At 42.2% G+C, this 13769-nt stretch overlaps 1 protein-coding gene across 1 annotated transcript; it reads left to right on the top strand.

The window, feature by feature from the left end:
• The first annotated feature begins 30 nt into the window (after positions 1-30).
• Positions 31-13302, top strand: LOC139556140 (uncharacterized). The gene is made up of 11 exons (XM_071369709.1): positions 31-244; positions 1468-1657; positions 1747-1838; positions 1933-2165; positions 2471-2707; positions 2796-2870; positions 3063-3279; positions 4311-4519; positions 5183-5255; positions 9826-9943; positions 12376-13302. Exons 1-11 carry the CDS (start codon positions 229-231, stop codon positions 12569-12571), a joined length of 1656 nt encoding a protein of 551 aa, XP_071225810.1. The 5' UTR covers positions 31-228; the 3' UTR covers positions 12572-13302.
• The last annotated feature ends 467 nt before the right edge of the window (positions 13303-13769 follow it).

The following is a 13769-nucleotide window of genomic DNA, read 5'->3' as shown; positions in this document are numbered from 1 at the left end:
GACATCGATAGACAGATCTTACAGGTCAACGGACACGTGGGCGGACCTACTGTGTGGAAAACTAGGAGTTTATTTTGGGGAGTTTCGTAAGCCATCAATAAAGATACATTTACACAACTGAAACGGGTTTAAGCTATATAGATAGACAGACAGCTGCTTTGCCAGTCGCCCTTTGTGATTTGACAACTTGTTGTGTATTTTGTATTACGAACGCCGTGGAAATTCACCATGCAGGCTGCCAAAGGTATGTCGGGTCTTTCTCACAGAACTAGCTATGATTGCAGAAGCTCGAAAGAATGAATGGTTGGGCTAGTTAGTTGTAGAATGCAGGAGAATGTCGCGGGGAAACATCAACTGGAAAGATGATAGGACACTTAAATAGTATATTCATAATAATCCACTATTTTTGCATTATAAAACTAAACATTACATTTATATTAATTGTAATTAAATTAAATAACCTACACATAGGACTAGTTAGATGCGGTTAAGAGGTCAATGCATGGAACGCAGCCGTGGGGGACTAGGACGCCGGATTGGCGCACATTTAACAAATCTGATCTAACAAAGTAGATATTCGTCAAATCCGTCAAGATTGATGTATTGTAACATGCCCACAATGTAGTTACTAACGTCCGATTTGAATATATTTGGTTGTTTTCGCTACATAACATTTAGAATTGGTTCCTTTTCAGGTTTAGAATAAGTGACTGCTAATGCTAGTTTCCTAACTCCCGTTTGTAGTATCGCTAGCATACAGAAATCCGTGGTGGTAGTCTAGTTTTGAACTGTATTGCAGTTGAGTGGTGACGATGGCATTAACATGTATTGGGGTTGACATCTATACAAGCAGTTTACTCCGATTAAATATACTTAAGTATCAAAAGTAAATGTAATTGCTAAAATATTCTTAAGTATTAAAAGTAAAAGTATAAATACTTTTACATTCTATATATGAAGCAAACCAGACGGCACAAAATTATTTTTTATTCACGGATAGCCATGGGCACGCTCCCAACACTCCAACATAATTTACAGACAAAACATTTGTGTTTAGTGAGTCTGCCAGATCAGAGGCAGTAGGGAGGACCAGGGATGTTCTCTTGATAAGTGCGTATCATATGTAACATTCCATATGTAACAAGTACTTTTGGGTGTCAGGGAAAATGTATGCAGTAAAAAGTACATAATTTTCTTATGAATGTAATGGAGTAAAAGTTGTGAAATATAAATATTAAAGTACAGATTCCCCCCCCAAAATGACTTAAGCAGTACTTTAATGTATTTTTACTTAAGTACTTTACACCATTGGAATTCCATATTATTATAACGTCACTCCTTCTCTGTATCACCTTTTTTTTTACCCCCCTTCTGTCTCAAATTGTTCATTAGTATAATAGCCTACTGTACTCATTAGTTCTATACTGTATAGGCTTGTGTACAGTTTTGGTCTTGTGTTCTCTGCAGTCTCTGACACCCCGATGGAATTCATGGTGGATTTCTTAAACAAAGCCAAGGAGATAGCAGATAGCAATGCCAACATTCCAGAGGAACTGAGGGTCAACCTACAGAAGGCCCTGGACATAGCGTGTGGTCTAGATGGCTACCTGGAGAAAATGAGCAGCCAGGAAAGTGCACCTCTCGCTGAGCTGTATCAGTGAGTAATTCTCTTGTCCGTCCCACAGACACAGTTCACATGGATGGTTTCTCATGCACATTCTTACTTAATCCCATACGGATGTGTAGGAAAACGATGGAGCACAACTGGGATAAAGTATTCGAGGAGGGCAAGACTCAGTTTCGGCTTCCAAAAGAGTGCATCACTGGGCATGTGGAAGGTGAGACATCTCTATTGGGTACAGTTGTGTGGATGCTTGGTTTGAGATACATATTTAAGTGTGCTAAATATTTGTCTTGATGTTTCATTGGCAGGCCAGACTCTGAAAATGCTGGTTCACATGAGTAAAGCCAAGAGGATCCTAGAGATAGGCATGTTCACAGGGTATGGTGCTCTCTCAATGGCTGAAGGACTGCCCGAGGATGGTTCACTGGTTGCCTGTGAGATTGAGCAATATCTTAAAGAATTTGCTAAGCCCATATTTGACAGGTCTCCACATGGCAAGAAGATAACAGTGAAGATTGGTTCTGCCATGGATAGCTTGAAGGTGACTAACTACATGTTGTGTAACTACATTGATTAAGTTTAGCCTGCAGTGATTACACATGTTAGTCTACTTGCTTAATAACCACATTATATAGTTACATGCATATACAATGCAAACCAAATCACTTAAAGTAACACACCTATTTGTAAGTGTAATAAATATGAGTACAATAAATAGCCAATTATATATATATATATATATATATCAACCATTACACCTGAGTAAAAGGCTAGACACTGTATCAGTGTATCTAGCTCATTGACAGTGAATGGTCCAGCTCTCTGATAATATTGTCTCTTTTAAAGGAACTGGCTACAGCAGGCGAGCAGTTTGACATGGTCTTTATCGACGCAGACAAGAACAACTACATCAACTACTACAAGTTCATCCTGGACCACAACCTCCTACGGCTGAGTGGTGTGATATGTGTGGATAACTCTCTGTTCAAGGCTAAGGTTTACCTAAAGGACACCGCTGATGTAAACGGGCTGGCGCTTCGAGATTTTAACCAGTTTGTGAAGAGTGATCTTCGTGTGGAGCAGGTCAGTGGAGAGACATGGCTTGTAATCTGTCTAATTATTGCTGGGTGTTTACTCCTGTGTTAGTAAAGAAGGTTTTTCTTTTTTTAAGGTCATTGTCCCCCTCAGAGATGGCATCAGTATCATCCGCAGAGTACCCATGGCAACAGCATGTGCAGGCACACAGGTAACATACGACGCATCCTCAGTCAGAACCACACTTAGTGCCAGTGCTAAAAGGAAAAGAAAATTACTATCATTGTTGTCATTGACAGCTGTAGTTACTACCATGAGTCAAATGGTGACTATACAGTACTTAAAAGCTCATACAGACTTTTCCCTTCTCACTTATAACTCACTTGTGTTTGACTTGTCTCAGAGCAAGGTAACAGACGATGAGGTATTCCGGGGTTTGAACGGGAGGTCGATCCTGGACCGGATGCGTCTGGACGGCAGGGTGGCCTATGTGACGGGGGCAGGCCAGGGTATAGGCAGGGCGTTCGCACATGCCCTAGGAGAGGCTGGGGCCAAAGTGGCTGTGGTAGACCTGGACCAAGGGAAGGCTGAGGGCGTGGCAGAGGAGCTCACATTGAAAGGTAAGGCTTTGGCATTAGCGCACACAACTATGATTGTCACAATGTTGGATTTTCATATTAACCTTCCATGTATTACCAGCAGATGGTGCTCTACTGTCAGGGAAACGTCAAGGAAATACTGTACATCATTGTTCCCCTATTAGCGGCCCAAGATTTGAATTGTTTTATTTTATTATTGTTGGACATGATGTAAAAATACCCCCACTCATAATAGAGAGATATACACTACACTGAGTGTACAAAACATTATGAACACCTTCCTAATATTGAGTTTGCACCCCTCCCTTTTGCCCTCAGAACAGCCTCAATTCGTCAGGGCATGGACTCTACAAGGTGTCGAAAGCGTTCCACAGGAATGCTGACCCATTTTGACTCCAGTTGTGTCAAGTTGGCTGAAACCCAGCAGCGTTGCAGTCCTCAACAAAACCGGTGTGCCTGGCACCTACTACCATACCCCATTCAAAGGCACTTAAATCTTTGTCTTTCCCATTCACCCTCTGAATGGCACACGCATATGGTCCATTTCTCAATTGTAGCAAGGTTTAAAAAAACTTCTTTAACCTGTCTCCATTCCCTCCTCTACACTGATTGAAGTGGATTTAACACGTGACATCAATAAGGGATCATAGCTTTCACCTGGTCAGTCTATCATGGAAAGAGCAGGTGTTGTTAATGTTTTGTATACTCATTGTATGTGATTGTATGCAAATGTAAGCCAGGTTTGAATGATTGTTTTAGTGAAATATTATATCTGTTTTGGCTTCTTGCGGTCACTTTGTAGTCTACAAATGATTTGTAATTATGTTCCGGCCCCCTGACCTTCCGCTCAAGAAACCATCGTCCTGCGGCTGAATCTAGTTCATTATCCCTGTTGTATATTGTAATCTGATTATATTATATTTTCAGACAAAACTTTAATCTGCACCACATGGCACCATATTTTGCATATGAAGACACAAAATAGTAATAATATCAGTAATTTCGAACTTGCCTATTATTGCATTTTAAACAGCCACTACTTTTTAATCCAGGGATAAATTGCATTGCGATTACTGCTGACATCAGCAAATCGTTAGATGTTGAGAGGATGATTGACAGCATTGTGTCCAAATGGGGAGCGATCCAAATAGCATGCAACAACGCAGGGATCAACATGAACTCAGCCAGTGAGGACACCAGTCTGGAAGAGTGGGACCAAACCTTTGATGTCAACTTGAGGGGGACCTTCATGTGTTGTCAGGTGTGTGATTCCTCTACTGTATTCTGTTGTAAGCCGAGGCCACTTATAGGGGACGCCTGATCTGCACTATCGTCTAGGATTGATGTGCCCAGCTGGTAATACACTTGTGTCCCCAGTGGACCGGCTGAATGCGGTGCGAAATGGGGTTGGAAAATGTTTTATTAAGACGGTACACATATTTTTCCCTTTTTTTCCCCCAACTGCCCGCCATTCAAGCTAGTTAAAGAGGAAAATGATGCCTTTGCAGCCTGACTGCAGGATGCTTTATGTACAAGCCGGTCCACGGGAGACACAAGTGTATTAACGGTTGGGCATATCAATCCAAGACGATAGTGCAGATCTAGAGCCCACTTTTGGCAGCCTGGGCTAGTATGCTACTGTAGACCTGTGTGATCTATTTCATTACTCAGAGGGTCATACCAGTGGCATAAGTCTGTCTGGAAAATGGGAAACATGTACAGTTGTTTGCATTTGAGTTTACACGTCTAACTGTTTTGGGGGGGAATGTTTGACGTGTAAATTACACATGGAATATATGAGAGTTTGAGTAGGGTCTTTGAGTAAGTATTAATAATAATGAAAAGTGTACACATAGGGTGTCAATACTAAAAGTGTGATGAATGTTTCTAATATGTGTCCATTCTCCCTGAATTCTTGCCTCAGGCTGCAGGTCGTGTGATGCTGAAGCAAGGATATGGGAAGATTATTAACACAGCGTCCATGGCCAGTCTAATAGGTTAGTGAATATTCTATCTATCCTGTATGTTCCCTTTAGATTTGATCAACATTTTAGAGGGAGAATGTCTTCCTTTCATCTCCATGTATGGTGAGTCAATGAAGAATAATGACCTGAGCTTTGTTGCTGCATTGATATGTCTCCTATAGTACACTGAGAAGTACAGTAATGTAATACTCAATACTGATTTTGTGCACCAGAACATAATTGTATACGGTTTCTTTCTGTAACGTTGCGAAACGACTTCAATGGGCTTGGTATTCTACAGTCTTGCCATTTCAGTGTACTTTAGTGAACTTAAAGTGACAGAGGAGGAAACTTGGTGACCCATTTCACAAATGCAATCTATTTTTTATTTTTTTGTATAATTGCTAATACTGCTAATCTTCACCATATAACTGTTTATTCAGGACAATGCTATAGTGATTTATCCACCCACATTATTCTCCCGCTGCAAACACAGTTAGTTGTGATTGCTGCTCATCAAGGCAGTTTTGCATCATAATAAACATCCATCTCCTGAGCTCTAGGGAGGATGTGTTAGTAAGGAAACCTGAGGTCCAACATGTAAAAGGCTTCCTGTGCAACAACCCTGCCTGCCTCTGTAAAGGGCTGTGTTTAAGCAGCAGATGCTTTTACATTTTACTAAGTGCCTTGTGAAATGGGAGTTATTCCCAGCCCAGTGTAAATCCTCCTACACGTTCCTCCAGAGAAACAGTAACACTTCATCAGCAGTATAGTCATCGCCAATAAACTGCTGTGACATATGGGCCTGAGTCCCAACTGCAGGGGCAATCTGTAAAACAGGGCCATGCTGGTAAATAGAGGATGGCAAAAAAAAGTGATCAATTACTCACGTTACGCACAGTCCTGCAGGAATTTACTTTATTGGTCTGGACATCTGTTATAGTATTGTCATAATGAATAATCAGAGGGGACCTGTTTTAGCCAAGTAGGGTACCAAAAAGCAGCCGTGAATGTGTATTTTAATTGGACAATGACAGCTTTTTGACCATCTGCTGAATAAAATGTGTTTTTCCCCTCCCCTGTACATTTGAAGAGAATGATAGTAGGCCACACAAAGGAAGAGCATTTTTGACAAACTAATATATATATATAGTTCCCATGCTGTTTGGCTGTATTGGAGAGTAGATGTAAAGTATTTGACCTGACTAAGGAGGATAGAGAGAATCATGTCAGCGGCACGCTCATTCAGCCTGTGTACCATCTTTACTTCCTATCTGTCCTGAGGACTTGAGTATGTGTAGGCCTGTGATGAAAAGGGCTCGTTTCCCCCCACTTAGAATGGGCAATAAGTAGCAGGGGGGATGTTAAAGAGGGTTTTAGACAGTGCTCTCTTTCTCCCTCTAAGGATTACTGCTCTTAAAGACGGAAAACATCAATGCAGGTTTATTTGAAGGATGAAGGCCTGTTTTGAACGGTATTTTGGAGCTGTATCATCAGGTCTTCAGTGAGGATTAGCACTGTTAGGCTTTTTTAGCTGTGTTTCCTGTCCTGATAAATCGGCTTTCACCTTCAGTCTGGGTGTAAGCCCTGGGCTTTGCTCCTCCTCACGTGCTCCTCCTCTCCTCCAAGGCTGGGGTCCTACCCAAGGGCCTGCACCGCCTCCTCACTCCATCATGGAAGCATCCTCCATCCTCTTCTCTCCTCACATCAGCTCTATTCCTTTCTAAACAAACGAGGGACCGTGAATCTCCTATCCACTCTGTCTCCCCAGGACCAGCCCCTGCCTCTCTGCAGCTGTGTCATATTTATCATCTCTGTTCCGACCGAAGCAATTTGGCAGTGAGATCAAGGGGCGACGAGGTTAACTACTAAAGTTGTATGTAACTTGGAGGCTTCCCTGTGATAATTAATCAACCAGAGGGAAATTAGCCACTGTCCAAGCATCCCATGCAGTGTGCAGCATCTGTGATGGTCAAGGCAAACAAATGGTTTGTTGCTGAAGATGGTGCGTAACTGGACATTACAAGCAATTATTTTGACATGGCTTTATCCACGGGGTCCCAAGTACCTAATGGAGGTGTTTTCATGTAGCATGCAGTAGAAACCAGGGTGCTGAGTTATGATTGAAATGGATAGAATGAATAATATGCAGGGGTACTCGAGTGGCGCAGCGGTCTAAGGTACTGCATCTTAGTGCAAGAGGCGTCACTACAGTCTCTGGTTCGTATCCAGGCTGTATCACATCCGGACGTGATTGGTAGTTCCATAGGGCGGTGCACAATTGGCCCAGCGTCGTCCGGAGTAGGCCGTCATTGTAAATAAGAATTTGTTCTTAACTGACTTGCCTAGTTAAATAAAGGTAAAAAGTCTACATTGTAGTGTGTGTTTCATGGTTATTAGAGCGGTACGGTTTGTCTTTTGGACATTGAGTGCAGTTTATATGGTTATTCCACATTTTGTTGTGTTACAGCCTGAATTCAAAATGGATGAAATTGATTTTTCCCCCACCCATCTACACACAATAACCTATAATGACAAAGTGAAAACATGTTTTTAGAAATGTTAGCAAATTTAATTGAAAATGAAAACATTTACATAATTATTCACACCCCTGAGTCAATACTTTGTTGAAGCAACTTTGATGGTGATTACACTTCGTGTAGTCTCGGGTATGTCTGTATAAACTGGATTTGGGGATTTTCTCCCGTTCTTTCTTGCAGATTTTCTCAAGCTCTGTTAAGTTAGATGGGGAGAGGCGGTGAACAGCAATCTTCAAGTCTTAGGATTCAAGTCTGGGCTTTGGCTGGGCCGTTCAAGAACTTTCACTTTCTTGTTCTGAAGCCATTCCAGCGTTGCTTTAGCTGTATGCTTGGGGTCATTGTCCTGTTGGAACGTAAATCTTCTCCCTAGTCTAAAGTCGTTTCACTCTGAAGCAGCTTCTAATCAAGGAATTGTCTGTTGTGCCTGGTTTTCTCCAGTGCTTTGAATTCAGGCCAAAGAGTTACATTTTTGTCTCATCAGGCCACAGAATCTTTTGCCTTGTGCTCTGTCTTTCACGTGCATTTTTGCAAACTCCAGGCGCGGCTGTCGTATATTTTTTTCAGGAGTAGCTTCTGTCTGGCCTTTCTCCCATAAAGCCCTGATTGGTGAAGTGCTTTAGAGACTGTTGTCCTTCTGACAGGCTCTCCCATCTCAGCCAACGAACTCTGTAGTTCTGTCAGAGTGGTCATTGGGTTCTTGATCACCTCCCAAGTTCCTTCTTGCCCAGTTGCTCAGTTTGATTGGACGGCCAGCTCTAGGCAGAGTCTGCGTAGTTCCATATTTTTTTAATTTCCCAATGATGGAGACCACTGTGCTTTAGGAAACTTTCAACACTAGTATTTGTTTTATACCCTTCCCCAGATATATGCCTCAACACAATTCATGGTATAGTTTCTGCTCTGACACAGATTTGTCCGTCGGACTGCTAGATGGTGAAGCGTGATTAATCACTCCTGAGAATGCGTTTCCACTGCTCCAGAGTCCAATGGTGGCGAGCTTTACACCACTCCAGCCGACGCTTGGCATTGCGCATGGTGATCTTAGGCTTGTGTGCGGCTGCTCGGCCATGGAAACCCATTTCATGAAGCTCCCGACGAACAGTTCTGGTGCTGATGTTGCTTCCAGGGGCAGTTTGGAGCTTGGTAGTGAGACAATTTTTACGCGCTTAAGGACTCTGCAGTCCCGTTCCTTGAGCTTGTATGGCCTACCACTTCACAGCTGAGCTATTGTTGCTCCTAGACGTTTACACTTTGCAAAAACAGCACTTACAGTTGACCAGCCAGGGCAGCTCTAGCAAGGAAGAAATTTAACGAACTGACTTGTTGGAAAGGTGGCATCCTATGACGGTGCCACGTTGAAAGTCATTGAGCTCTTCAGTAAGGCTTATCTACTACCAATGTTTGTCTATGGAGATTGCATGGCTGTGTGCTTGATTTTATACACCTGTCAGCAATGGGTGTGGCTGAAATAGCCGAATCCACTCATTTGAAGGGATTGTCACATACTTTTGTATATATATAGTGTACACTGCCAACTGTGGGACCTTATATAGACAGGTGTGTTCCTTTCTAAATCATGTCCAAACAATTGAATTGGCCACAGGTGGACTCCAATCAAGTTGTTGTGACATCTCGAAGATGATCAAAGGAAATTGGATGCACCTGAGCAAAATGTGGTGTGTCATAGCAAAAGGCTGTGAATACTTATGTAAATTAGATATTTTTGTATTTAATTTTCAATAAATTTGCTAACATTTGCTAACATTTCTAAAAACATGTTTTTACTTTTTCATTATGGTGCATTGTGTGTCGATGAGTGAGGGTCATTTGCAAAAACAGCATTTGCAAAAATGTATTTAATACATTTTTTATTCAGCCTGTAACACAATGAAATGTGGAATAAGTCCAGATGTATAAAAACTCTCTGAAGTATGTGTTTTAATTAGTTCAAGTTTAGTTTAAAGCAAGTGATCGACAACAATACAGATTTTTTTTTTAAATACAAAAACCTATGCAGGTGTAGTTGGACCAATACTACTTGACTTGATTTGTCCCCTCTGCAGTGCCCCATCCACAGAAGCAGCTTGCCTACAACACCTCAAAGGCAGGAGTGGTCAAACTGACACAGACACTTGGCACAGAGTGGATCGACAGAGGGGTCCGAGTTAACTGCATCTCACCGTAAGTTTGTGTCCCAAATGTTCGTTTTATTAAATGGCCTGGCTTCAGAATAGGCCTATAGTGTCAATGTCAGATCTTATCTGTATCACCATGCCACAACAGTTCACACATCACAAATACTTTTTAAAATTTCAATCCTAACTTTGATTTAAGAATGTACACATACAAAATGTCCATGGACTTCAAGCCCATCTATTCTGAACAAAAATATAAATGCAACATTCAACAATTTAAACCATTTTACTGAGTTACAGTTCATATAAGGAAATCAGTCAATTTAAATAAATAAATTAGGCCCTAATCTCTGGATTTCACATGACTGGACAGGGGTGCAAACATGGGTGAGCCTTGGCAGGCATAGGCCCACCCACATGGGAGCAAGGCCCACCCACTGGGGAGCCAGGCCCAGCCAATCAGAATGAGTTTTTCCCTACAAAAGGGCTTTATTACAGACAGAAATACTCCTCAGTTTCATCAGCTGTCGAGGTGGCTGGTCTCAGACAGGTGAAGAAGCCGGTTGTGGAGGTCCTGGGCTGGCGTGGTTACACATGGTCTGCGGTTCTGAAGCCGGTTGGACGTACTGCCAAATTCTCTAAAACGACGTTGGAGGCAGCATATGGTAGATAAATGAACATTCAATTTTCTAGCAACATCTCTGGTGGACATTCCTGCAGTCAGCATGCCAATTGCACACTCCCTCAAAACATGATATATCTGTGGCATTGTGTTGTGTGACCAAACTGCACATTTTAGAGTGGCCTTTTGTCCCCAACACCAGGTGCACCTGTGTAATGATCATGCTGTTTAATCAGCTTCTTGATATGCCACACCTGTCAGGTGGATGGATTATTTTGGCAAAGAAGAAATGCTCACTAATAGGGATGTTAACAATTTTGTGACCAAAAGAGAAAAGCTTTCTGTGCATATGGAACATTTCTGGGATCTTTTATTTCACCTCATGAAACATGAAACTTTACACTTTTGTTCAGTATGTATTGCTATTTGTTGAGCTGCCAAGAACAGTAATGATGAGAAGCGATTGAGTTTTTTCCTCCATTGTAAAAGTTCAATTTGAGAATGAGGCACCCATTTAAGCCCTCAAACAATGTGCTCAGCCTTAATTAGATGGTGTCTTTAGGGAGGAATGAACCAAACACTTGCTCTAATTGTTATATTCAATTAGGGAATCAAATGAGCATCCTCACTCCAAGTGTCTCCACAACAATAGCACATTGTTTGTATCTAGTTGTCTGTGAAGCTGTGGCGGGAAGAAGAGAACAGAGGAACACTCTTCGCTGCGCTGTGTATTTGTGTGTTAAGTCGAGCATCCCTTAGCCCCAGCAAATCTGTCCGGTGGCTCGGCATGCGGGGCCCGTCACCACACCCAGAACAAAGCGCCCACTCTGCTTTATTTATCGGCAGCTTGTTTGCTAATTTTAATTTGCAAAGAAGCAATTCTTTCCCCCTTCTAACTGGCTGTCTCAATGGGGCGCTGATTTCTTAGAAGTGACAGTCAGTAAATATGCATAAAAAAGGGACACAATTAGCGAGTGCGAGGTTGACTGCAGCCTGATTTCATTGGCAACTTTAGCCGCACCGGTGATAAGCTGCATTATCTAGAAAATTGGCTGAGGGAAAACAGCACCTCTGATTGCCAGGAAAGGTTCCAGATAACAGGGCGCTGAAGAGAAATATAATTGAGGTGGAATATGTTAACCAAGGTGTCACATGCTTCTTGGAGCCGCTAATCTATCCAAATGTTGGAATTTGTATCAAGGCACAGCCAGGAATACTGTATGCCTAACATGTTGGGTACGGGCTAAAGATGAGAGTCGACCGTGAAGCTTTTAGTTACTTTCATAATGATTGTGTGAAAAGCCTGAAGTCGTCTCACATTAGACACAGCTGTGTTGACACATTTATCCAAATTATATATTTCAATAGGTGGAGAGAAAATCATTGGTCATGATAGATTAATGCTGACACAAGCATTGTCTAAACATGAAAGTACCTAAGTCTCAGAGGAGGAAATCAGATGAGGAAATCACTACAGTACCAACACACCTGTTTCCTTTAAATGCCACTCAAGCACTATGCCTGAGAATCAAACCAGCTAAAGCACATATCAGGCAGGAATCAGGGAGACAGAGAAAGTGATAATGTACAGGCTCCTGAAGGCAAATTACACCTAGGGTCCTGTCGTACCCGGTGGCGCTTCCTGCGACGTGCCAGTCATTTAACACCACGCGTCCCACTGTAAATATCATCAGAGATGTACCCTTTTTCTGAAGGGTAATTGGGTTTATTTATTATTTTATTTTGGTTACCCAAGTGGTGGCTCTGAAACGCCACACTGCTGTCACTCCTGGCTTTGAAGTCTGATGTCTCTGAATTCTCTTTCCCTCCATCTCTGTCTCACTTTTTCTTTTCAGGGGGATTGTTGACACCCCTCTCATCCACTCGGAGAGTTTGAGGCCCCTGGTGAAGCGCTGGCTGTCAGATATCCCTGCTGGACGACTGGCTCTAGTGACAGACCTGCAAGCTGCAGTGGTCTACTTGGCATCTGACGCCTCCGACTACATGACAGGGCATAACTTAGTCATAGAGGGTGGGCAAAGTCTGTGGTAGAGAGAGGGAGAAGCTTAATTTTTCCCACTCTTGGTTCACTCTTGGGAATAGACACCCACCGCAGGTGGCTGGTGGCACATTAATTAGAGAGACGGACTCATAGTAAGGGCTGGAATGGAATGATATGGAACACTTGGCTTCCATGTGTTTGATTTCCACTCTCCATGCCAGCCATTATTATGAGCCGTCCTCCCCTCATCAGCCTCCTGTGGCAACCACTGTGACTGATCTCCACAGGGAGAATAGGATAACATAAAGATTAGATCAGTGATTACCTCCCTGGTTTACCATTATGTCAGATTGGAGATTATTTTACAGTTTCATACAGTAGTCTTCACATAAAAGGGACATTTATTTCGACACAATTGTGCTTTTATATCCCTGTTAATTTTCTTGACAGAAATGCACACTTTGTTGCAAATCCTTTGGACATCTGTGTTTTTATAAAGGAACATTTTTCACGCTGGAATCTGTGAGTGAATCTTATAAACAGGTTTTGACACCATTGGCCCCATCAGAGGTATTTGTTTCATAAGTGAAAAGTACTTGAAACGGGTTCATAGTTCAAGATTTTAATACACTGAATGCATGCTGCTTTCTACTGTGCAAGTGCAGTACGTACTGGATATTAGATTGCAAAAGATGGGTTGGGCATAGTAGAAAGTGCTGAGATGTGTATGACAACTGTACGAAATACAGTCTCTTTCTAAAATAAACACTATCAAACTTAATATTGTAACTAATCCTTTCCTTATGGGGACTACATACTGAACACATAAATATGGTTTCAAAGCTAACTAGACATTCTATGCATATAAATGTGTAATACCTCCCTGTTTGACAGTCCTGGGATGGTTGTGTTTCTCCGGGTACCCTAGCGTACCCCCCTCCTTCAGCTCTTCTCTCATGGTTTTGCTGATTGGTCCCCCAAGTGGTGCTTACAATCCACATCTTAATTGCTCCCTGTACTGTTTATGTGCTGCAAAACAATGCTTAAAGGAGAGGTTAGCTGAGGGCACGGCCTTAGTCACTGCAATTATACCAAAGGAGTGTCCAATTAGCACCATCCATGCAATGAGACAGTGCTTGTTTGTGTGAGCAACTTCTCACTATTATTGGTCATACTCAGATTTACATAATGGGGTCCCTTATTAACGGGGCTAGTGAGTGAGAGGATCCCGTTTAGATATGGAAAGAT

Source organism: Salvelinus alpinus, chromosome 2 (assembly GCF_045679555.1).
Source record: "Salvelinus alpinus chromosome 2, SLU_Salpinus.1, whole genome shotgun sequence".
Classification (NCBI taxonomy): Eukaryota; Metazoa; Chordata; class Actinopteri; order Salmoniformes; family Salmonidae; genus Salvelinus; species Salvelinus alpinus.
This window is presented reverse-complemented; position numbering and strand designations above follow the sequence as displayed.